General features: G+C 35.9%; 1 protein-coding gene across 1 annotated transcript in view; it reads right to left on the bottom strand.

Annotated features, from left to right (window-relative positions):
- Nucleotides 1-23,964, bottom strand: part of luzp2 (leucine zipper protein 2) — a 110,884-nt gene that overhangs the window by 27,038 nt on the left and 59,882 nt on the right. Inside the window, exons 2-3 of the mRNA XM_058752278.1 lie at nucleotides 12,723-12,834; nucleotides 6,274-6,344 (exon numbers count right to left, since the gene is read on the bottom strand). Of these exons, the coding sequence (XP_058608261.1) occupies nucleotides 6,274-6,344; nucleotides 12,723-12,834 (183 nt within the window). The remainder of the gene's footprint in view (nucleotides 1-6,273; nucleotides 6,345-12,722; nucleotides 12,835-23,964) is intronic.

The raw sequence follows: 23,964 nt of genomic DNA, 5'->3' as shown, positions 1-23,964 counted from the left end.
GCGTTGTATAAAACTAAAATTGACTACATTTTCTAATAGACAGTTCACTATAATCTTGGAGTTGTTGCTCACTAAATGCTCAACAGGAAAAGAAACAAGCAAAAATTGTATTTGGTCATTAAAACATTCTTGAAATAAACAGACTAATTAAAGGTGCCATAGGTGATTGTCTTCAGAAACATTTTTTGTTATTCTGGTTGAAAGTCTCTTCACATCCTGATGGCAATCATTAAGTTAAGTGGTCTAAATGTATTTATCTGTATTTACATATTATGTAGAAGGCGTAGGACCAAGAAATGTTCGTCCAATCAAAACGTTCGGTCCGAGCGTTTTAATTGGCTTTCCTACCTGCCTGTCAATGTATGTATTTGCATAGCTCTGCGTACCCTGTTCGCGCAGACAGGATATGACATCAGCGCATTCACGCACGCTGTGCGGACAGAGTAAGAATGGCAGGCAAACATCAACAACCCAATCTTCCTTCCTGGTATTGTAGTACTTTTACTAACTGTTCTATAAAGCTTTCTCACCGGTGAATGACACATGATGTAGCCCAGCGGTTCCCAATTCCAGTCATCGTGCCCCCTGCTTTGCATATTTTGCATGTCTCTCTTAGTTAACACACTCGGTTCAGATAACCAGCTCGTTAGAAGTGAGCTCCGTGAATGAACTGTGTTCCGATTGACATGCTCCCTACACAGTGTTCATTGCTCCCTACTCCCTGAGCAGGGGAAATCCATTGAAGTTTATTTCACTTGGGAACATTCACTCACGGATTTGCGCTGCGCAGCGTCTTCACTCACAGTGAAGTGTGACATAATATACCTCTGTAAATAAAAACAATTTAAATTCACGTCTCGCACACTTTAATGCCCTTTGTATGGAACATATGCTTTGAACTGGAATCATGGCGGAATATCTGGTGATGTCCACTTCGCAGGGCACTTATTACAGTCGAACAGAACAACCATCGGACGTGATAAGATATACATATGAAAAGTGCAGAGAGGGGAGGGCGCGAGGACTGTAATTGGAAACCGTTGATGTAGCCCAGGGCTCCTCAAATCTGGACCTCGAGATCCACTTTCCTGCAGAGTTTAGCTGAAACCCTAATCAAACACACCTGAGCATGCTAATCAGTGTCTTCAGGATCATTAGAAAATCACAGACAGGTGAGTTTGATCAGGGTTGGAGCTAAACTCTGCAGTGGATTGGACCTCCAGGGTAAGATTTGAGGAACCCTGATGTAGCCTATTGTAATAATTTAATGTTGTCTCTGGTATTCTGCTCTTTGAGCGTATGTGCATTGAGGGGGCGTGGCTTTGGACGGCGATTGCAGGGAGGGTGGGACGTTCACTTTCAGTGCCATCAGGCTAAAGTTAGCATTTTCCAAGATCTATTGCACCTTTAAATAAATAATTGGAGATAAATAAGCAAGGATGAGGGGGCAAGCTTGTTATAAACAAACTTTTTGTCCCTATGGTGAAAACTCACCAAACTTTGCATGCATGCGGGGTCCTGGCTAATTGCTTTCTCTGTAATTTTAGGATGGATGGGATGTATGGTTGCCTAGCAACTAGTGGATAAATTTGCAATATTCACAACATCAGCCCCACTACACTGTTTGAGCTCAAGACTTAATATTTCACATGAGAGTCACTCTCCTTATAGGAAACAAATTTGCCTCAAGGACCACCAAGTTCCACAATTAAGGTATTTTTCAGTATTTGACATTTCAGGCAAAACCAGAGGCTAAATCCAATTGATCAAATTAGATTTCTGACATGCCATCTTTGGAAATGGCTTTCATATGTCTACAAAATTTAATAAGATTGGAGTTGATAGATCTAGAAATCAAAATGTAAACTTGTCACAAAAGGCCACTGCATCTTGGCCACAAGGGGTGTACTCATGAGTACCCTTGGAACCATAAAATGACGAAAAGGACAGCCTAAACAGATTTAACAGACAGACATGTGAAGGTCACACAACTGCAAGCCTACTGTATCAAGTGCACCATTTAGGTCAAGGCCTTTTCTCTTTCATCTACTTTATGATGTCTTTTTATGCCCACTGGATTCTATTAATTGCTGCTTGCAGCCTCATTTTAAAATTTATTTTTAGTTTAATGAGACATAAGAGCCATACTTATTCTTGCTTGTTAAATGACTCATTTATATCAGCATGTGAATTATAAAAGAAATATTCTGATATAAAGTGGGACCCAGATGTCTGAGACTACCAGTGCTTTACATGATTATGACAACAATTTTAATAAAAAGCAGAATTTAAATGAACAGAATTCCAAAGTTTTTCTGTATTTAACCCCTTGTGCAAGAAATAGTGGTCACACTTTATATTAGGTGGCCTTAACTACTATGTACTTGCATCAAAAAATAAGTACAATGTATTTATTGTGGTCATATTGTATTGCAAAACACTTTTTTTGCTATTGCGGTGGGATAGGGGTAAGCTTAGGGGCAGGTTTGGTGGTACGGGTAGGTTTAAGGGTGGGTTAAGGTGTGAGGGATGGGTCAACAGTGTAATTATAAATGTAATTACAGAAATTAATTACAGATGTACTTACATAAAGGTATTTTTAAAAATATAAGTACAATGTAAAAACATGTATGTATACAATAAGTGCATTGTACCAAATTATTAATTTAAATGTAAGTACTCAGTAGTTAAGGCCACCTAATATAAAGTGGGACCGAAATAGTGAAGAATCTGAAATCAAAATGTTCAACCTAGACCCATGGCACAATTTCTGCAAAATTATTATTTTAGTTCTTGCATGTTTCACAGCACACTTAAAAGTGAAATTTCCTATTAGTGGCACTAAAAATGTGTTTGGTTTTATCCAAAACACACAAATGTAAATTTAGCAATGTTTATTATGCCGGCTGAAGCAACAATGTCAGTTTTAGCTTCCTTCTACGAGTCTTTGAGCTTTTTCATCAAGTGCCGTGACTTGAGTTTCAAAGGACTCGTAAACATGTTTTCAGCATCGCAAGTGCTGTGCTGTACCAGCTGATGAGCAAGTGTACTACATCCAAAAAGCCATATATATGGAGCTGGTCATATCATGCAAATGTCAAAATGTCTTAATTTACTAATTATGCACTACGGTAAAAGTGTTTTGTGGTCATAAGTGTTGTGCAAATAACTGCTGGAAAATAAGGCCCAGTCCCATTTCTACCCCTTACTCCTACACTTAAGGTGTCTCGATTCTCTTTTGGTTGGAGGGGTAGGGGGAAGGGCCAGATAGCCCTTCAAATTAAGATTTTTCACAACCACACTTCAAATGAAGGGGTACGAGAATCATCTCAACATAAACCGGCTACTGCGGCAACATGGCTGCCCGAGCGAACAAAAAGACCCATAAAATGTAAGCATTTTTATATTATATATTTATATTCAATCGTGTTTTCACATTAACGATAACCGATAACCACCATAGACATTGAGGGCAACTAGTCCCCCCAATAATAACTTTTTCTCAAATATGGCCAATTTGAGAGAGAGAGAGATGAAAGTTGTGTGTATGCGCGTCTGGGTAGCTCTCTTTACAATGAGTGAGTTTACATCAAAAACAGCGATTTAATTCTCTCATTCCTGTAAAATATAATGTTGCGATTCAGTATTTAAACTATGTAATTAATAAAAGTCACGGGGCAGCGTTGAAAAGTTTATTTGCTTCTGGATTTGTGAGCTGCGCGATCTCCAATGTGTGTGTGTGTGTCAGTAAGCAGCACATTAATAGAACGGTAAGGATCTAATGCACACCAGCATATGTGTGTGTATTGTAGGAGCTAGATGACGTATGATCACGTGTAACGTTATAGTAGTGGTGTCCCATTTGTTAGTGGAATATTTTCACCCCTACCCCTTGACACTCTGTTTCAAGGGACAAGGGGTAGGTGAAAGGGTATAAAATAGAATTGGGCTTAACCTGCCCATCTATCTACTGTTTATTTCAGCTGGACACTTCAGTTAATTGTATGTATAGGCATGTTTTTTTTATTATGCTGGAAATATTTCTTATTCATTAAAAATCCTCAAACTTTGTTTATTTGCACATTTATATTAGATTTTGAATCCCATATTTTCAGTGTGATCTCAAATTTTTGGACTCACTCTATCTATTCTGCACTAAGTTCAGAGAAACATCACCATGTGCCAACTTGCAGGTGAAATACAGCATCCATTGTCATTCTCCTGACTTGTGTAATCACAAATGTCCATGTGATGGTCTGCCCATTTCTTTTTCTGCCAGGTGCTTATATTGTCATTTTAATCAAGAGAGTGAAGGTCAGAAACTTCAGCACATCTGCCCTGAATTTCAATATCTGTCTGCTGTTGATTGGGGTTAAAAATAGAAGCCATTACGCACACCTGACACTGGAGGAAATTGAATTCTGTCACTAACTCTCCACAGCCAACATGGTTGAACCCTGATGGATCCAGTCTGTTGCCATGATGCCACCACGAGTGTTCTTGAGCGCTCTGTAGTTTTATATCACTGAAAACCCATGGCAATTTAATCTGATTTAAACCGAGACAGCCATAAAAGCTGTGTTAAAGAACCCAGTTGCTCTTGAAACTGAGAAATAACATTCACAGAGAGAGCTTTAGACGTATACGACAAATGGCAGAGCATCTGTCTACAGCCATACGCATGTAAACAGTTGCTAACAGTCTCTAATTACTGATGTTGGTGTGTGAGAATGAGTAATTCATTAAAGAGTCTATCAGAACACTGTTTCCTTCACAGTTCATTTAATCTAAAGTTGACTGAAACACCACATGGGATGAGATACTTGTCGCCAAACTTTTTAAAAATGAAAATGCAATATATTAGAGGTTTCTTTTTTTCTTATATTCTGGTGCTGCTCATTTGAAAATGATACGAATTAAAATAATACATTTAAATTAAATCAATATAATTAGGGCTCAAGGTTGCACATTTACACCACCATTCAAAAGTTTATTGTTATTAATTTGTTTTATTATTATTGAAATTATGGTTGTTGTTGTTATTTCAGCAAGCATTACATTTATAAAAATTTACGAAACTGAAATTTTCAAATAAATGCTGTTCTTTTTAACTTTCCATTAATCAAAGAATCCTGATAAACAAGTATATACAGTATATAACAAAAAATAAAAAGTTTCTTGAGCACCACATCAGTGTTTTAGAATGACTTCTGAATGATCATGCTGGGGCCATGTTCACAAAACATCTTAAGGCTAAAAGTAGCTCCCTTTTTAAGAAAAAAATAATGGGGTCAGTCCTAATTTTAGGACTCACAAAGTATTACACAAAGCATTTTAGCACTAAAACCAGCTCCTAAATCTGTGAAGTTAGGGGCACTCCTAAGCCACTAAGACCAAATATTGTCGGCAAACATTTTAGAAACCTTTAACGATAATGTCCCTTAAATTTATGCCCTTTTCATGCACAAGTTGGGCAAGAAATAACAGCTGTTCTTGTGTCAAGTTTGGTTTTGTTTTACATTTGCACAACATCTAGCCATGATTATTCTAGTCTGTTAATTAAAAGACTGTGCACAGTATATGCATATCTGCTAATTGTTTATGAAATATAGACATATGAGAGGCTGAAAATTAGCTAAACATGTACTTGTTCAGTGACACTGAGCCTACATTTTAAAATCTTGATATGAATGTGGCAAAATGTGGCATCCTTCATCTTAATTTAAGATTTCTACCAATTCCTTAGTGAAAGTTGGTCTCAGCCAATAGGTTTATAAGAGGAAACTCTTAGGAGAGCTCTTAGTGGTAAGATATAATGTTTTGTGAATACGACCCCTGAAGACTGAGGCCATGGCTGTAAAGATATAATAATATTTCACAGTATTACTGTTTTTGGAAGAAAAAATCTTACTAAGCCCAACATGTAGTGTACAGTACATGGTAATAAAATGTGATTTGACATGAACTATAAATATTTATATCAGTATTATATTATGTAGTAGTGTACATGGTAATAAAATGTGATTTGACTTGAATAATAAATATTTATATTTGTATTATATTATGTTTGCCTGCTTGAATTCCTAGTTAGTAATATGCCTGCTTCAGTTTGCCGGTCTGAATCTCAATCTTTCTTAGGACTGCATCTTCATAAGTAATTAATTTGTACTATGGGTCCGACCAATGGCTGAGAGTTAGTGACACAGTGAGAGTTGCTTCGGGAGGAGCTGAGGAGAGAGTGCAAAAAATTGTCCAGTGGAGAAAGTGCTTTACCTTTGCTTGTGACTGAGCTCCAAGATCCTCTGAACATCTTTCTTGGGCACAGCATCATCATTCTTAAGAGACTGTAGAGAAGGAAAAAACAAAAGAGTGGTTGTGTTTTTTCACTTTATAATATTGTATATTTGTGTGTGAGTGTCTGAGCTGTTTATTTTTGGATTCAACATGGCAGATGAAGCTGACACTGTCAGATCTGTTCATCTGTAAAGGTATGACCACCTTCTATAATGCTGATTTTTACAGTAAGCCTGAAAATACCAGTAAAGACTTGAGAATGGTGCTTTGTTGGGGCAGTTCCAAAGCATCTGTTTCCCTCCTTAGAGAAACATCAGCGAGATCAGAGAGAGGAAATCTGACTAATTCTCATTATAGCCTCATTTCCATTTTCTTCAATCAGCATAAACTATGAATAATGGAATGCAAAACCTTGAAAGAAAAAGATATTAAACCTTTCTCATTAGAATTGTACATCGAAGAATTCTGATGTTTATGAGCATTCAATTTTTTCATTAAAATATATACATTTTTTAATCAGTCAATGGGAAGTCATGGGCAATGTTAATAACATATTATAGGTACAATGAATTTACACACAAAAATATTACTGAATGTATACGTCACAAGGAAGACGAGATCAACTGTTAGTAGTATTTACATATATTGACAAGACGGTGAATATGGCTTTCTTATGTGTGCTGTTTTATCGGTTTCACTTTATCGGTTTCACCGTGTCTACACCGGACACGCCGCAACAGCTGAAGTCTGTCTACACTGGACGCGACAAAGCAACCAAAATACGTACAAATTGGTCCTAAGATAGTGTTGCATTGGTAGGGAGCGAGCCTTACACTGACTATATTTACATGGACATCAGTAATCTAATTATTTACCTTATTCTAAATAAGACAATATTATGAATATGGTGTTTACATGAGTTGCTTTTAGAATATTCCTTTCATGTTCCCGTTTTACATGTTATAGTACATAGATCGATTAATGGCACACGTCATTACAGTACATCCCCACTCAATACCATCCAACGTCCCCTCCAGGATTTCATATATAAACATATAGTTTGTCTTCGTTATGATGCCATATACAGTTTTGGGTGTTTCAAATGCAGTTAATTTTTTGTCATGCTATATGTGCAAACAGGCGGCGGTGTTGTAGCCATGCTCTTTTGTTTGCCGTCAAACGGTTGACCACTGCCATGTGTGTATCCTGTCACAAAATGCAGCGAAAAGTCACAATACAATGGTACACAATGGTAATAGTGTGATCACATGTGTACATGGTGTGTACATGTCTAAACTGGACTTAGATAATGCTATTGTCTTAATCGTTTTAAAATCGAAATTTTGTTGTCCATGTAAAAGTACCAACTGTAAGCTGATTATTTATTTATTTATTTTTTTTGTATCCACGTCTCAATATGCATCTGGTCAAAGGGTTTTTAGTTGGATGCTGAGGCTTTTTAGCTCGGGTAAAATATGTCATCTCTGACCTAGTTTGTTTACTGGCTTCCATGGCTGCAATATGCTGCATTTTCCACCAATTGGCAACCCAGGGTGTTAAAATACTCTTAAATAATTTTAAATGTTTACTCTTAAACAACCCGAATTCTGGAAATGTTGGGACGTTTTAAAAATTTTAATAAAATGAAAAATAAAAGAATTTCAAATTACACGAGCCAATATTTTATTCACAAAAGGATCCACCCGCTAGCCCAAACAACGAAATCCAGCGGCCTGGTCGAAGGTTTAATGCGCATTCGGTCTTTTACTTGCACTTCTGAATTTATCAGGATTTGGTTTCAATTTTAGTCTAGCTCCGTGTTCAATATGATTCCGATTTCAAGTGGTCATTAAATTTAGACAATATTTATAATTAAAAACTGATCACAGATATCAATTCTATATTAATTTAGATATTTGATTACTCTGGAAATCCCATACTTTCAATTATTCGTTCATTAGAGACCAGGTATCACACAGGAATTACACTTCGGCTGATAGTGAATCCACGGACACAAACTCGTCAGTTCAAAACTTACTGAGCTGTGCCTGCATACTCATAACAAAAAGTGTATTTTTTCCTATAACCATGAGAGCTACACCGTGTTAAGCCAGTGACAGTCAGAAATCCAAAGTCTCCCTCATGGTGTTCCCCATGGTTCATCCGTTGGTGCTTTGGTATGATCTGTCCTGAATGCAGATTTGCAGAAATACCACTACACATTAATCTACTTGAAAAATGATTTCTGAAAAGATCAGAATAAGTCAAATATAACATTTTATTGTCAGTCAGGTAAATATGTATTAATTATGCCAATTGCATAGCCAATTCAAAGGTGTCAAATCATATCAATACAAAACATCAAATTCTCAAAGATTAATCTATGAGTAAAAGATGCATACCAGACCTTACAAAATACATAGTATGGAGTGTAGAGACACACCACACTACTGGCTTATTCTGGCTACAGAATCGCCATGACTGATTTGCAACTTTCCTTTAAATTCTACCAGAACAAAAGGCCATAAAGATTTATTCTCGGCCCCTCACAGATTACATCTGTGTATGGGGGATAAGAAGCCTCCTGTAGGAGCTGTTCTCACGCACCCAAATGGTCACACCTGTTGTAGAGCAATGTTTATCAGATTTTGAAAGGAGACCACCCACAACAGAAGAACAGAGTTAACTTAAGTTTTCAATATTTCTCATAATACAAGTGATTACTTTGAAATTTAGACCAATTTACCAATCGCACAGAGACCTTTAAAATGATACCAAACATGAAACGGAAAAAAAAAAAAAAAAAAAACATTGACAAGATATAACATTTGTGGCATATGGGTATTCTTGCTTTTTGGGGAAGAAGAGTGAGGGAGGAGAGGCAGAGAGGGCAGGGGAAGAAGGAGGAGGAAGGGGGTCGTAAATGATTAAGGAGATAAGGTTGGTCAGGGTGGTGTTGTTTGTTCTCTTTGGAGATCTTTTGTTGTCTTTGGAGATCTCTTCTTTTCAAAACAGTTTGAAGACGTCTAGGCATCGAGGTTATGAGTTTCTGGCGTTTTGGTGTTGGAATTTGGTCCCATTGCCTGATATATGTTTCCAGCTGCTGAAGAGTTTGCGGTGGTCTTTGACATATTTTTCGTTTAATGATGTGCCAAATGTTCTCTATAGGTGAAAGATCCAGACTACAGTCAGTGTCGTCTGAGGGCATCCAACAAAGGTCTTCGGCCTTGTCCCTTACGCATAGAGATTTCTCCAGTTTCTCTGAATCTTTTGATGATGTTATGCACTGTAGATGATGAGATTTGCAAAGCCTTTGCAATTTGACGTTGAGGAACGTTGTTTTTAAAGTATTCCACAATCTTTTTACACACTCTTTCACAGATTGGAGAGCCTCTGCCCATCTTAACTCTGCCCATCTTTACCCATCCCTTTTATAGCTAATCATGTTACAGACATGACGTCAGTTAACTTAATTAGTTGCTAGATGTTCTTCCAGCTGAATCTTTTCAAAAAGTCTTGCTTTTTCAGCCCTTTGTTGCCCCCGTGCCAACTTTTTTGAGACCTGTAGCAGGATCAAATTTGAAATGGATAAAAGTGTCAAATTTCTCAGTTTAAACATTTGTTATCTACTCCATGTTCTATTCTGAATAAAATATTGGCACATGTGATTTGAAAGTCTTTTAGTTTTAATTTTATTCAAATTTTAAAAAATGTCCCAATATTTCTGGAATTCGGGTTGTACAGTATGTGAACTTAGTATGTTTCCTAATTTCTGCAATGTTTATGCTTTATTGCTGTCAAGAAATTACATACAGCATCTTTAACCCCAGGTTTAGCAGATACTATCCCACATAATTACATAACAGAATTTCAGATATGTTGCAGCACTTAAAACAATAGCACATCACTTGACTTCAGGACACTTTCAGATGTGACACGTATTGGCCATTACTGTTGCTTTGTCGCTTTCCCGCTCAGACTCTTCTGTGTTTCCAGTGAATAACAGCAGCAAAGCTTTGTCAGGGGAAGACCATCTGTGCAGCTGTTGAGTTGTATTGAGATTGGCATTGCAGTGTCTATTCAGGCCAAGCTGGCAGGAATGTGCCTGCACAAACCCACAAACCCCTGCCAAGACTACAGGCTCCATCAGGCGAAGTTTAATGATGATGAGCAGCACTCTAGGGAGATCTCATTATAAAAATAAACAGTATGGACAGTAAATCTGCTCTACAAAAAGGTTAATCGTTCACATATACATAATTGATCATGCTAAAAAGGTCATAGTTGATCATGCTCTTTCAACAAAATCCAATGGAGATTTCAGACTTGAGCTCAAGGGATCTAGCAGCTCGGCGTAGGGCCAGGGTGTCTCCGGCTGCGGTCCAGCAGTCGGGCCCCTGAGGTTCTGCTACTCTTGCATATCCAACTAGAGCCGGCACATAACGTCCTAACAGAACCATTAAACTTATTTGGCCATTACTATTCATTCTCATGGAGGAATTGCAGGAGAAAATTCACAGAGAGACCAATTGAATTTCAATGAACAGATCATCCAGAAACACAACTGCATCAAAATCATGATGATCCATTTCAGTGACAGATGTATTTTTGATAGGAAAAAAAAGCTCTTTTAAACTATTTCTGTCAGTTTTATTTACGCCGTTATTGTCCTTATCCATTAACGCTCCAAGCACTTCAGCAGAACAGTAAATCGCTCTATGAATTATATTGAATGCATTTGGAGCGTATGGTTTTTCTCAGACACCAGTGCTTGGTTGACTGCCATTGGACAAGGCAATCAAGTATTTGATTGACTGGCTCAGATGCCTGGAATAATGCATTCTCTTTGTGGCTAATCTGTTTCCATATGTGCCAGCACCGCTTTGCAGGTTGACTTGCCAAGTTTACTAATGCACTTTTGTTTTTTATAGTTGCTTGGCTAATTATGGGTTGTATTCTACTGTATTGTAACTACTACTATGTGTTTTGTGTATTGGTTTAGTGGTTTCTTACATTCACATTACAAAATCCAACAGATTATTGTACTCATAAGGATTTTGGAGATCGCTCACGCAATCGTATGTAATAGGGTGCTTTTATTTGCAACTGTTAGTTCAGCCAGCGAGTTTACCCATCTACTTGAGTAACAAACATTGCAAGAAACAGGCCTTATTTGTAGGATGTGAATATTTCAGAGCAACTGATTACAGTATGCATGCTCAGTGAGGTTCATGCTTAAAGGGATAATTCACCTAAAAATTTAAACTCTATTATCATTTACCAATTACATGTGCCTTTCTTTCTTCTGCGGAACACAAAAGGATAGGATATTTTGAAGAATGTTGGTAACCAAACAGTCACTAATCTTCCATTGTATGAATAAAAACATTGAGACACAAGAAATATCTTCTTTTATGTTCCACAGAAGAAAGTAAGTCATACATGTTTGGAATTACACAAGGGTGATTAAATGATGACAGACTTTTCATTTTTAGGTGAACTATCCCTTCAAAATTCAGGCTGAGATCAATTCTTTCAGACACAAAAACTACAAATCATACAAAGTCAAACAAACACATTAGACTAACAATTTTTCCCTCAAATATTGACAAAACAAACAATAAATAAATACATGAATGAATGAATGAATGAATGAATGAATGAATGAGTGAATGAATGAATGAATGAATGAATGAATGAATGAATGAATGAATGAATGAGCATTATTTTAGTTTATTAATGTTTTGTGAATTCCAGCAATAAGTTAAACAATACACCTATAGTTTTATTTTACTGTTCATTCTGTTTATTACACGTTGAAATAATAATGAACAATAATATATTTATATTTTAATACTAATTTGGAATAATAAATGCAGGAAAAAAAAATGTTCTTCACTGATACCTAGTGCATTAGTTAATGTAAGAAAATTGTATCTTATTGTAAAGTGTTACATTTTACTTACTAGAAACAAGATACTGTATGTGTGTTTACTGGATTTATATATTAATTCAATTTAAAAAATGTTATTTTTGTTTTAGTTGTTTGCAAAGACATAAACACAAATATTGTGAATTTTTTTATTTATTTTTTATTCTAAAAACTCATAAAATAAACTAACTTCTGCCCTAAGTAATTCAATTTTTCTTTGAAGTATACTTCTGAAAATGCCATAAAGTAAAAATGTCAACAAAACATAAAAGAGCAAAGCAAAAGTCTGTTAAGAGCAGACTAATATCTGAGTAACATAAACACCATAAATAGCATTACAGCTAGTGCAAATCCTTGGAGTACCCACAAAGGTGCAAGCATTAAATTATGTAACAAATATGCACTGTGGATTATTTAAACATTGAAAGGAACATAAGTCACTTTAACTTTCCCACTATCACATGGCCAGCCCAACAGAGGAAGGGAAGGGTTTTACCTGCAGGTTCCCCTTTATGCTGTCCAACTCCTTTGATGTTTTGGAGAGTTGTCGTAAAATTCCTGTCCTCTCTGTGAAAACCTCCTTCAGCTTCTTTTCCAGCCCCTCATAGCTACAGGAAGAGAAAAGAAATAGGAAGATGACTTCTTTAAATCTATGGCATGCCTGGTAAATTCATTCTGCACGGCAGGTTACAGCAGCCCGAAGGATCTGAAGCTATTGTGAGTGGATGATGAACTCAAGGAAAACATCCAATAGTTCATCATCAAAATCCAGAAAAAAAACTTGTGACCTGGACTCAAAGTCAAATCGGGTTCTATTTCAGGATTTCATGAAGTTAGAGGCAGCAGACAGAGAAAAATATAAACATATTTCACATTTTAAAAGCTCTCCAATATATAACTATATAAGTTTAAAATTGAAGGGTTTTTTAATGATCTTGAAAAAGATCTCTTATGTGTAAGGCTTGGTTTTTTGTTTTGTTTTTTTTTAAATAAAAAAAAAATACAGTAAAACGGTAATATTGTAAAATATTATTGCAATTAAAAATATTTCAAAATGGAGTTTTTTAAGGATTATTGGATGAATAGAAAGTTCAAAATAAGAGAATTTATATGGAATAGTAATCCTTTGTAACATATAAATGTATCCTTGCTGAATAAATGTATTCATTTCTTTAAAAAAAAAAGAACAGTAATAAATTAAATTAAATACGATACAAAATGTATGAACAGGGTCTATCAGGGTCATGCTAACCAGTCAAACCTATAATCCAAACTATTATTCCATTGTAAATATTCTATGATAATATCTGCTAAGCTACAAAACATCCAGCCTCACCTCCATAAATACACACATATACATATTTATACCGTACTTCGCTGTCAGAATATTGACACTTTGCTGAGCCAGAACGACAGACATAGCTGTGCATAGACAAAAAAAGATAAATAAATAAATAAATATAATGTGCCGTGATTTTCTTTTGTCATCGTCCCAAATACAAATCATAAATAAGTTATGTAGAGTACAGTCAAATGCTTTCAACAAAGGGCTCTTTGCCAATGCATCCTGTGCTGCTCACAGCTGAACCTTTATGTCAGGGAAACTAAAGCACAGTCATACGAATCTCCATGATGAGAAAGCAACACCTGCGAAATAAATAAATCATGCTGGAGAGCATCATGCCTATAAAACTCCCACAGTGTAATGTCTGCGAAACTGATCAAGGGTGTGGGCTGGAAGAAACAGATAGAGATAGAAAAAAATCATGCTCTCGCTACTAGCCTTGATTATTATTCAGTGCAGTTGGGCTCATCTAGGGCAGACCTATAAGAGGTCAATAATAGAGTCTGGCTTAAATAAGGGGTCAGGGTACAGCTGGTTAATGTGACCCAGTTAGCCCCTGCTGTACAATATCTGTACTATAATATCTGGCAGCTGTCATTTCTCTTCAACGACGACCACTCAACTACAGCTGTATGTTCTGATAAAACAAGCAACACATATTTTGCCAATAGGGATGCACAAATCAGTATATATATATATATATATATATATATATATATATATATATATATATATATATATATATATATATATATATATATATAGATATATATATATAGATATAGTTTATATATATATTTATATAAACTAGAGAGTGCTTTAACATTTGTTAAAGAAGTAGACTTTGCATACTTTTAAAAGAGTTATTTTTACAGAAACTGATTGTGATGTTTTCAGACACGTTATAACTGCAATTAAATAAACAGTATCATAGTTTAAAATTATATTAAAAAGCAATTAGCTGAACTAGAGAGTGCTTTCTTTGCCTCAGTAAAGCAGGACTTCAGTGCATATTTATGTAAGCAATAAGGTATGAGAGGCCATGCTATATCGTGAATAAATCACGGCTGAAGGGCGTTGTTAGGCACGACGCGATTGTCTTTGAAATCTAGTTAAAGTGAACTTCCAAATGTACTGACAAGCATTTATGGTAAACTAAAATATACTTTAATGTCATTTATTTTGAAACTTGTATGTCATGTATTTAAATATATTTCACATTTGTAATGATGGATTTGCAATTTAGTACATTTAAAATGTATAAACTTTAAATGTGATATCAAATTACATATTACAGTTAAAAATACTATAAGTTAAAATTAAGTAGTATGTTAGCCACCACATGAAAAGCATGACAAAAGATTATTAAAACGATAATTTAAAGTTAATTTTAAATTAAAACTTTTAATTAGACATCATTACAAAGTTCATTTTTAAAACTGTACTTCAGTTTGTTAAAAATGTTCATAAAAGCCTTTTATTTTATTTTATTAATATCGTATTATATTATGTTTACTTTTTTAAATATATTTTTAAGATTTGAAGTACACTACAAGTGCAGATTCAGTACAATTCTACAATTCTTTTTCACAAGGGTAAATTGACTTTCAGCATTAAAAACTGGTTTTAGTTTTGTAGTGTTTTGATTTTCATCAATTCAGACAAAATAGTATAGAATTCCACTATTGTTCATTGATCAGTTTTCAGCCACAACATGAAAATAGTTATATGCTTATCAGTATCAGCCAGAACTTTTAAATCAGTACAGTCGACTCACTTTAGCATAGTATACAACATTTAGAGTTCAGATGATTCTATAAAGAAAGAGGACAGTTTTTAAAATCACACTCTTCCTGCGTCAGCCGAGCAGCTGCCATTAAATGACCGGGAATGCTACCAGATGACTTTCTCCAGATATTATCAACCTCCTTTGGCTGAAGATACAAACAACTTCATCGCCACAACGGTACAGATAACCAGAGTCTGTTCTCCACATATGAGGTATAAATTGGTCATTACTGTCACGGGTTGATAATTATGCTGTGACCTCTTTTGACACAGCTGTTTTGGCAGGCTCTCATACGAGAGAGACCACAGAAAGTGTTCTAATGAGAATCAGCCTGTCAGACAAACAGGCTTATAATCGCATGCTGCACTCTACGGCTCCTCGATGCCAGCGATCGCATAATTCTGATTAGAGCCACACCATGTGAAGGCTGACGATAAACCACAATCCTTCTTGAAGAAAAGGTGGTTAACTGTAAGGATCTGCCAGAAACAATCTGCACACATGAATGGTGATGCTGTCTGAAAAACTGATTGTTCAGGATGAAGGGAGCTTTGAATAACAGCACACGACAGGCAGGGAAACAACCACACGCGACAGCAGCCTCATTAGACAAAACCTCCCTACCCACCCAGTATGTCTCTGTGCTTGACTTTGAATTATATGAAACTGATCTTCCTCCGTAATGAAGAAGTGCTGAGACCTGGTCATTAAAGTGGAAAGTGCTGAGTTTCACAAGTCCAGCGCACGAGCCGCTGCTTCAGCTCAGTATGGATGTATAGGCCTTCGCCGCCGAGGTAAAGATCAGATGGAGTGTGACTGGGCTTTAGCCAACAAGGCAGGACCCATCGCTCCTCATCTTCCATTAGCCACTGTTGGACTGAACGTTTCCTGTAAAGCTAATGGCTTTACAGTCCAATTTTATGGGCTTTCAGAATGACATAATCCAATAAAGAAATTGTAGCACCCTGGATATTAGAGGAACTGTATGGACTGTAGTTACAGACACACAGATGGACGGAGAGACAGACAGACGGACGGACGGACGGACAGATAGATAGATAGATGGGTAGACAGACAGACAGACAGACAGAAAGAAGTTTTTACTAATTCATTCTCAATTGTATTTATAACTTCTGGACTGCATATTTAAATACTTTAGTTGAATAGTTGCACAAAAAAAACAGAGACAAATGCATCCTGCAGCTGCTGAGCATTGTGACCAAACATCTGTCACTAAACAGCTTGTTTAGCTGTGTGTGATTTAATGTCCTCTATATATTTTCTGCTTGCTTTGAGATTCTTGGTTATGTCAATTTTGCATTAAAAATGAATGAGAACAAAGAGGAGAAAAGAGAGATAAAAAGGAAGGCACTAAATGAAAAATAGTTGGGGAAAGCAACATTACTTCTTTAAACGAGCTGCAGTGCTGTGTGCAGGGACATCACTGTCTTTTGTATGCATACTATTTTCTTTTATATCAAGTCCTCATGTGCTGTCATTCTTTGAGACAGAGAAATGTGACAGCAAGGAATTGACAGCTCGATAATATGGAGCCTATGAGGTACTGTACAAGAATGATGGAAATAAAAATTGCAGTGCAACTGACCATCTAAATTCCACACTTTTTAGCATATTCATCTGCATAAAACCTTTGCATGGTAGCAGAATGCAAATAAATATGCAACAGCTCGTACAAATGCATGAATGCCACTGTGAGGAAATAAATGTAAACAGGGCTGAAGTGCCTTTTTCCATACTTTGCACAAACACAACACAGTTTATTGATCAAGGGATAATGGTGTGCAATGCCTAACCCAACAAAAAGCAATTCGCATGTAAAGCACAAGAACTACAGTATATTTGAAATGAGTTTAATGCGTAGGCTTAGACTGCACTGAAAGAGAAGCAACATACCAGAAAGCTTTGAAATACAAGGTTGCCTGAAATCATTTATGCGGGTAAAGCTAAAATTAGGGCACTTTTTTTTTTCTTTTTCTTTTTTTTTTTTTACAGAACACTGCGCACATATGATCTTTTTTCTATGAGACTGAGTTCAAAGGGTGCGTGAAATTTCCGATTCATATTTTCATGTTGTTTCTCATTCTGTGTGTAGTTGCAATGAAATGCTCATCTATAATTTTACTGCATAATGAGCCTGCTAACATCTGGAAACAACCTGTGGCCAGTGCACTTTTTTTGCCAGTACCTTTTTGTCTCTGCTTCTGTATTCAGATCACCGTCGTTCTGCTTTGCTTCGCTGAAATTGGCTTGAGTTTGAGCTTCAGAGTTGACTCATAATTGCCTGATATCTCATTAATAATTTGTCCCAGGCGTAATCTTGAAATTGAAATATAATCCATAATGCATTATTGAGCATTTCATTCAGGCATGCAGACGTGACTAGATAGGTACCAGCCATAGCCTGCTTGTCCTATTAAATCCAGTTTAAAATAACAAATACATTTTTTTATTTCTGGATAATTCCCTGTATTTCTGGAAGGTACAGGGGTCGTTTGCCATAGATATGTTTTGACTCCGTTTTCAACTCTAGACATGTGATATGATTCTTTCCAGCTGCTCTCTTGTCTGGTGGGATGTTAAGCTGTTTAATAATGCCCAGCTGGAGGTGTCTAGAGCCCCCAGTATTACAGCCAGACTGGTAGAGTTGTCACAGGATCTGGAGGATTTTTTTTTTAGGCCAATTTAATACCTGGAATACATTTTGTACCTTTCTGCACACTGCTAAATATTAGGCAGAATACATGCAGTGAGCCACTAAGCTAGTGTGTCCTAATGCAATAAATTATGTCCTTGACAAGCACTCTATGACTATATTTTACATTGTCTAATACTGCTATTTTTGTTTGCCTCACAGAATTAGGGTGGACATATAGAGTCTGATAGCACAGTGCACCTCAACTAGTTTGGAAAGGATGTAATTAAAACACAAATATGTCATTGAACTAAAAGACAGAATCAAATAAAGCCCTTCATTGTTGTACACAACAACAGTCATTTAAATTGTCAGTTTGTATACAATTAAGCAAAGTCACATGAGTGCTGTAGCTCTGAATGTAAACGACATTAGGTAACTTACACAACATTGTCTGGTTCTTTGTTTTTCTCTACCAAGTCAACTGAGTGAATAATTCAATGGCTCATAAAGATCGTCCCTGCAACCAAATATGCCTTCTTCCTTACTATATATAGTAGTAGGCTAAAACAGTAACTGAAAGGAGTAGTAAGGTTGAATTCATAGTATTAAAAAATAAATAAATAAAGGTGAAAAGAACAGTACCTGTTCTTTCCGTCAGGATTCTGAAGTGAGCTAATCCGATGAACACTTAATGTGATTTCAGTCAGATCCAGTCACTTGTTTCTTTCCTTAATGATGAACAAATTGGTTAAGTAAATGATTCAGTGACTCACTGACTTGTTTAATTCACTGTTTATAAATGAATCAGTTAAGCAAATGATTCAAGAGAGTCACTTGTCAACATTTACATTTACATTTATGCATTTAGCAGACGCTTTTATCCAAAGCGACTTACATTGCATTCAAGTTACAGTTTTTACATTTTATCAGCTCTTGCTTTCCCTGGGAATCGAACCCATGATCTTGGCGTTGCTAGCGCCATGCTCTACTATTTGAGCTACAGGAAACCCTAATGTACTGTAAATATGCACTCGTATTCAGAGTCACGGAAAAATCCCACCACTAAAGGCCCAATCGCACCACCACCAACAACAATAAATATATCTAAAGATAAATCAATCTAAAGATAAAACTCTATAAAGAGCTTTCGTTAACACTTTAGTATAGGGACCAATTCTCACTAAGTTGCTTATTAGCATGCCTACCATTTACATATTGGCTGTTTATTAGTATTATAAAGCACATATTCTGCATGAGCATATTCTACATCCCTAATCTTACCCAATACATAAACTTAACAACTACCTTACTAACTATTAATAAGCAGCGAATTAGGAGTTAATTTAGGCAAAAGTCATAATTTATGGGGTTTTTTATTTTTTATTTTATTTTATTTTTTTTTTTAATCAGTTTGATGCTGAATAGTTGTTTTTATTCATCAGCTGGGAAAATTGTTAGGAAAGTGATTCCAATTATATAATTCCTCCGTGTTGTTATTGTTGTAACTGGCTTGGACTTTCCTAAATGTTTATTGTTATAGTTACCGTTCTTGGTGTGGACAAGCTTAATGCAAAGACTAGTGTAAAGAAATTCGAAATTCACATTAATTAAGTAAAACATTACCTTTAGTCAAAGTGGCTTTATGCTACCAGTAGTCTTGGTTAGTAACAATATTTATTTTTATCATGGACCTGTTCATCCATGTGGAATGTTTGTGTTTTGCATCTATTAACAGATTCTATATAATCTTCTTTTCAGGATCACAACTAGCTTTAAACCTGATGTGGGTGTAAATACAATCTTTAAATAATCTGATGCTTTGAAATAAGCCATTTTATTGGAAGGGAAAAGAAGGGAAAAAAGGCCCTGGAATACTAGGTTCACAACTCAAAGGTGTTTGTAGCAGTGATCAATCAGCAAAAAGAAAAAAAGAATGAGTGATGCTTGGAAATTGCCCAGCCCCATGCTGAGCCAAGAGCAGTTCAGCATGCAATGCTGCAATTTCATCCTACAAATCACAGCTCAATATGCCATACTGACCAGACATGACAGATTGCTCCACTAACATTATGGAGGAAAAAGGCACAGGAGGTACACAAATCACACCTAGTGCTATTTTACTTCTTCGTAAATCTGCATTTGGATTTCATTTAAATGAACTTCTAGTATGATTGCTCTCATCTATATCTATATATAATATCTTATATTTTCGAACTCTTGAGGTATCGCCAATCACAATATTAAACTGAAATTGTGATCTTGTTAGGCAAGAGTAACTATCCCTGGTTAATTCACTAGGTACGCATTTTAATTATGTCACATGGATTACCGATATGGTGAGAAGAGTCTTGGTTTCACTCCAAAGGGCAGTGAAACATTAAAAATCAATCTCTTTCCATTACCCACAGATACCTGTATTGACTGGCTCACAGCGTCTCAGCGTTCTCACATATGAGAAAAGACAGCAATCTGACAGAGCCTGCAAAGACAAAAGGATGACCTTTTGGGTTTAGTGTGAGGAAGGGTAAAGTGTCGCTGTGGGATGGTTCAGGGCCTCTGTGCTCCAAAGGCAATTTTCAAAAGCCCAGGACACACGTGCACACTCTTTCTCCAGCGAAGCGTTTAGGAGCACTGCCCTGGTTCAATGATCCTTCCAGGAAATTTAATTTGATTTTATTTTTTGCCATTTTGTGTTATTAAAGAAGAGGAAAAAACGTTGAGGCGAGTGAGGTAACAAACGAACCTGTACATAACTGAATCCACTCCTCAAATGTCAAGGGTTTTACTGTAGAAAACTGGCAGAGAAAGTAACAAGAGGTCAAAAAAAAAGAAAGGAAGAAAAAAAAAAGAAAAGATTATCATGCCCATACAATTTAGAGAGACATTATAGCACCATTCTTAAGTTTGTGGTCAGTTATTTCTTTCTTTCTTTCTTTTTAAATACTTTTATTCAAAAAGCATGCATTAAATCTATCAAAAATTACAGTAAAGATAAGATTACAAATGATTTCTATTTCTATTTCATTTAATTTTTTTTAAATGTTTTAAATGTATCATGGCTTCCACAAAAATGTTAAGCAGCAAGATTTCAACATTGATAATAATAAAAATGTTTCGTAGGCAAAACAAACTCCTTTCAGATACATTAAAAGTCACACTTTATTTTAAGGTCCAGTTCTCACTATTAACTAATTATTAACTATATGACTTTTGCCTCAATAAACTCCTAATTTCTGCTTATTAATAGTTAGTAAGGTAGTGTAGAATATGGTCTGCAGGATGTGCTTTATAAGTATTAATAAACAGACAGTATGCTAGTAATATGCATGCTAATAAGCAACTAGTTAATAGTGAGAATTAGTCCCTAAAGTGTTACTGTTCTTACTAACCACAAACATTTGAACAGTAGTGTGTATAAACTCAAGTACTAGGATAAGATATTCAGTTACAAAACAAGCCCAAATTATTCTTTTTTCTCTCTTCTTGCAACACTTGGGACTGAAAGAACAATATTAAAATCAGTTCATAACCCTAAGTTCTGATGTTACCCAGACTAGACTATTATTATTCCATCGGGTCCGTAATTGTATTTCAGAGATGCACAGTAACAAGTAGCATTCAATCCTTTTACATCAATTTGGATTAAATGAAAATGATAAGGTGTTCTCAGACTGCAAGCCCACATGAACGCAAGCAGTAAAAATGATTCACCACAGTCCATAATGAAGTGTTTTGTGTCTCCTCGTGTCGCGTGGTGCCTCATTACCGAGCTGCTGCCCAAGGTAAGCACTGTATATGAAGCAATGGGGTCTGGGATCTGAGGATGGCTTTATGTGTCATTTCCTTAATCAGACCTCTTGAGCAGATGGTTAAAAATGATGTTAAATGACAGAATAAGATCTAAGGCCTTGCTGGTTGGGAATAATACGTCTTGATTACGTATTAGATAATATGAGCAATTATTTGAACTTGTGGGAATGGGATTTTGTAATACTTTGTTTGTTTATTGTTCTGTAGCAGGTAGAAGGAGCCGAACTAAATGAGCATGCCAATCTTCACTGCCCGTAGGGAATTAGACACAGGTGCAATGTTTTCTCACAAGGCTTTAATTCAGAGCGCAAACAGGGAATTCAACATCCCTGCTTAGCACCTATGTGCTTATGGAAGTGCCAGTGCTGACTATTTATCCTCAGTATAGCCGACTCAAAGCGTTCGCATATCGCCGCGGGCTTGCACCTGGTTCCTTTGTGAGGAGAAATTATTAACCCTCGTCGCCTGCATTATGAATTGTCATGCCAGTTTCGCAACGTATGCATGCCAAGAGGAGAGAAACCTCACAAGTCCTGTTCCAGTCAAATGGCAGTCGTCTCCTCCAGTATACAGACCGCCAGAGGTCTTCCCGCAATCCTGACCCCTCATCCGTCTTAGTGGAGGCACTGGCTGCATGGGCTGTGCTCCTCCATGCTAGAAGCTGCCAACTGCTGTGTTTGCCAATGTTTGCTAAATGAAATGATTCCAAGTGTTGATCCCGACCAGTGATGTTGCTGTTTAACAGTCCTTGCTCAACCTCGACTGATCCATCTGCATCAGTGTCTCTACCCATTTATGTAAAAGGGAGAGATAGAGAAAAATGTGCATCTGTATACATTTTTGTAAGGAAATGTTTTATACTCTCATACTCTTAGTTAATCGCTGAAAATTAATTAAGGAAAATAGTTACTTCTTCTAATGTAAATTGACTAAATCATTGGAGTAAAGTGAAATTTGCCTTGAATTATTTGTCTTAAAGACAGAATGTCAAATGATGAAAAGCCGAAACCAAATGGTTTAAGAAGTTTTTGGTTTAAGTAGTTAAGGACAAAACATGACATTTAGGGTACAACGGGGCTAAAGGCACACCTTAAGAAAAAATATGCTATTCACTGCGCTTAAAATGTATAATTGCAGAAAAATATATACGTTTGTATTGAATGTTAATGGAGCAACGGGTTTTGTGTGAAAATAAATCTTTCAAGTTAAGTATAAATATATGAGGTGGCAAGGGGGGCCTTTTACCCCACATACGGGGTAAAAGGCTCAGCAGCATGGGGTAAAAGGCACACGGTATTGATATAATACTTCAGCTAAGTTAATACTTGTTCAAAACAATCACTTTAGCAAAGTTTGTACTATTTTCTGCTTATTTTGAAAAATAAAGAATTTATTTTTGTTCAATAAATATACTGTCATTAAAATATGTTAATATAAAAAATATATTTTAAAATACAGAAACAAAATCATTTTAATAAGTAAAGATTCTGAAAGCATTGAATGATATCCCATAATAATTGAATATTTACAGTAGTAACAACAAATTATATTTTATTATATGATATGATTAATATCATGTTTTTAAATATGATGGTTTCATTCTAAACATGGTGATTATCTCTAATATGGACACCCAACATAATATATGATATTTACCATCCGAATCTGGAAAATGGAAAAATCAGCCATCTATTAATTATCATGTTAATTACTGTTCGCCTTTAGCCCCAACAGCAGGGGCGCTTTTTACCCCAAATACCATACTTTTACATATTCTTTCGTTATTTAAAAACTGTTGCTTTAACGATCTTAGACAAAACTGAAAATTATTATTATTATTATTAAAATTATTAAGAAGACCTTTGTCTCAAAATATATGTATTAATTTTAGCGATTCTAATTTGCTACTTAAATGTACAACATTTTAAAAAACATAAAATATTAGATCAAGTAAGCACAGAATCAACTTTGCGCTGCTGCGCTCCATCACATCAAAGATCGAACAAATATACATGTGCATCTTGAAAAGCAGATGTTTTGGAAAGTGCTATGCAACGTTTTTGTGCCATCTAGTGGTTTAGATGAAAATAATATCAAAAGCGCCTTTTACCCCGGAGCGTCTTTAGACCCCTTGTACC

Source organism: Onychostoma macrolepis, chromosome 18 (genome assembly GCF_012432095.1).
Source record: "Onychostoma macrolepis isolate SWU-2019 chromosome 18, ASM1243209v1, whole genome shotgun sequence".
NCBI lineage: Eukaryota > Metazoa > Chordata > Actinopteri > Cypriniformes > Cyprinidae > Onychostoma > Onychostoma macrolepis.
Note: the sequence above shows the minus strand (reverse complement) of the source record. Positions and strands in the feature narration are given on the sequence as shown.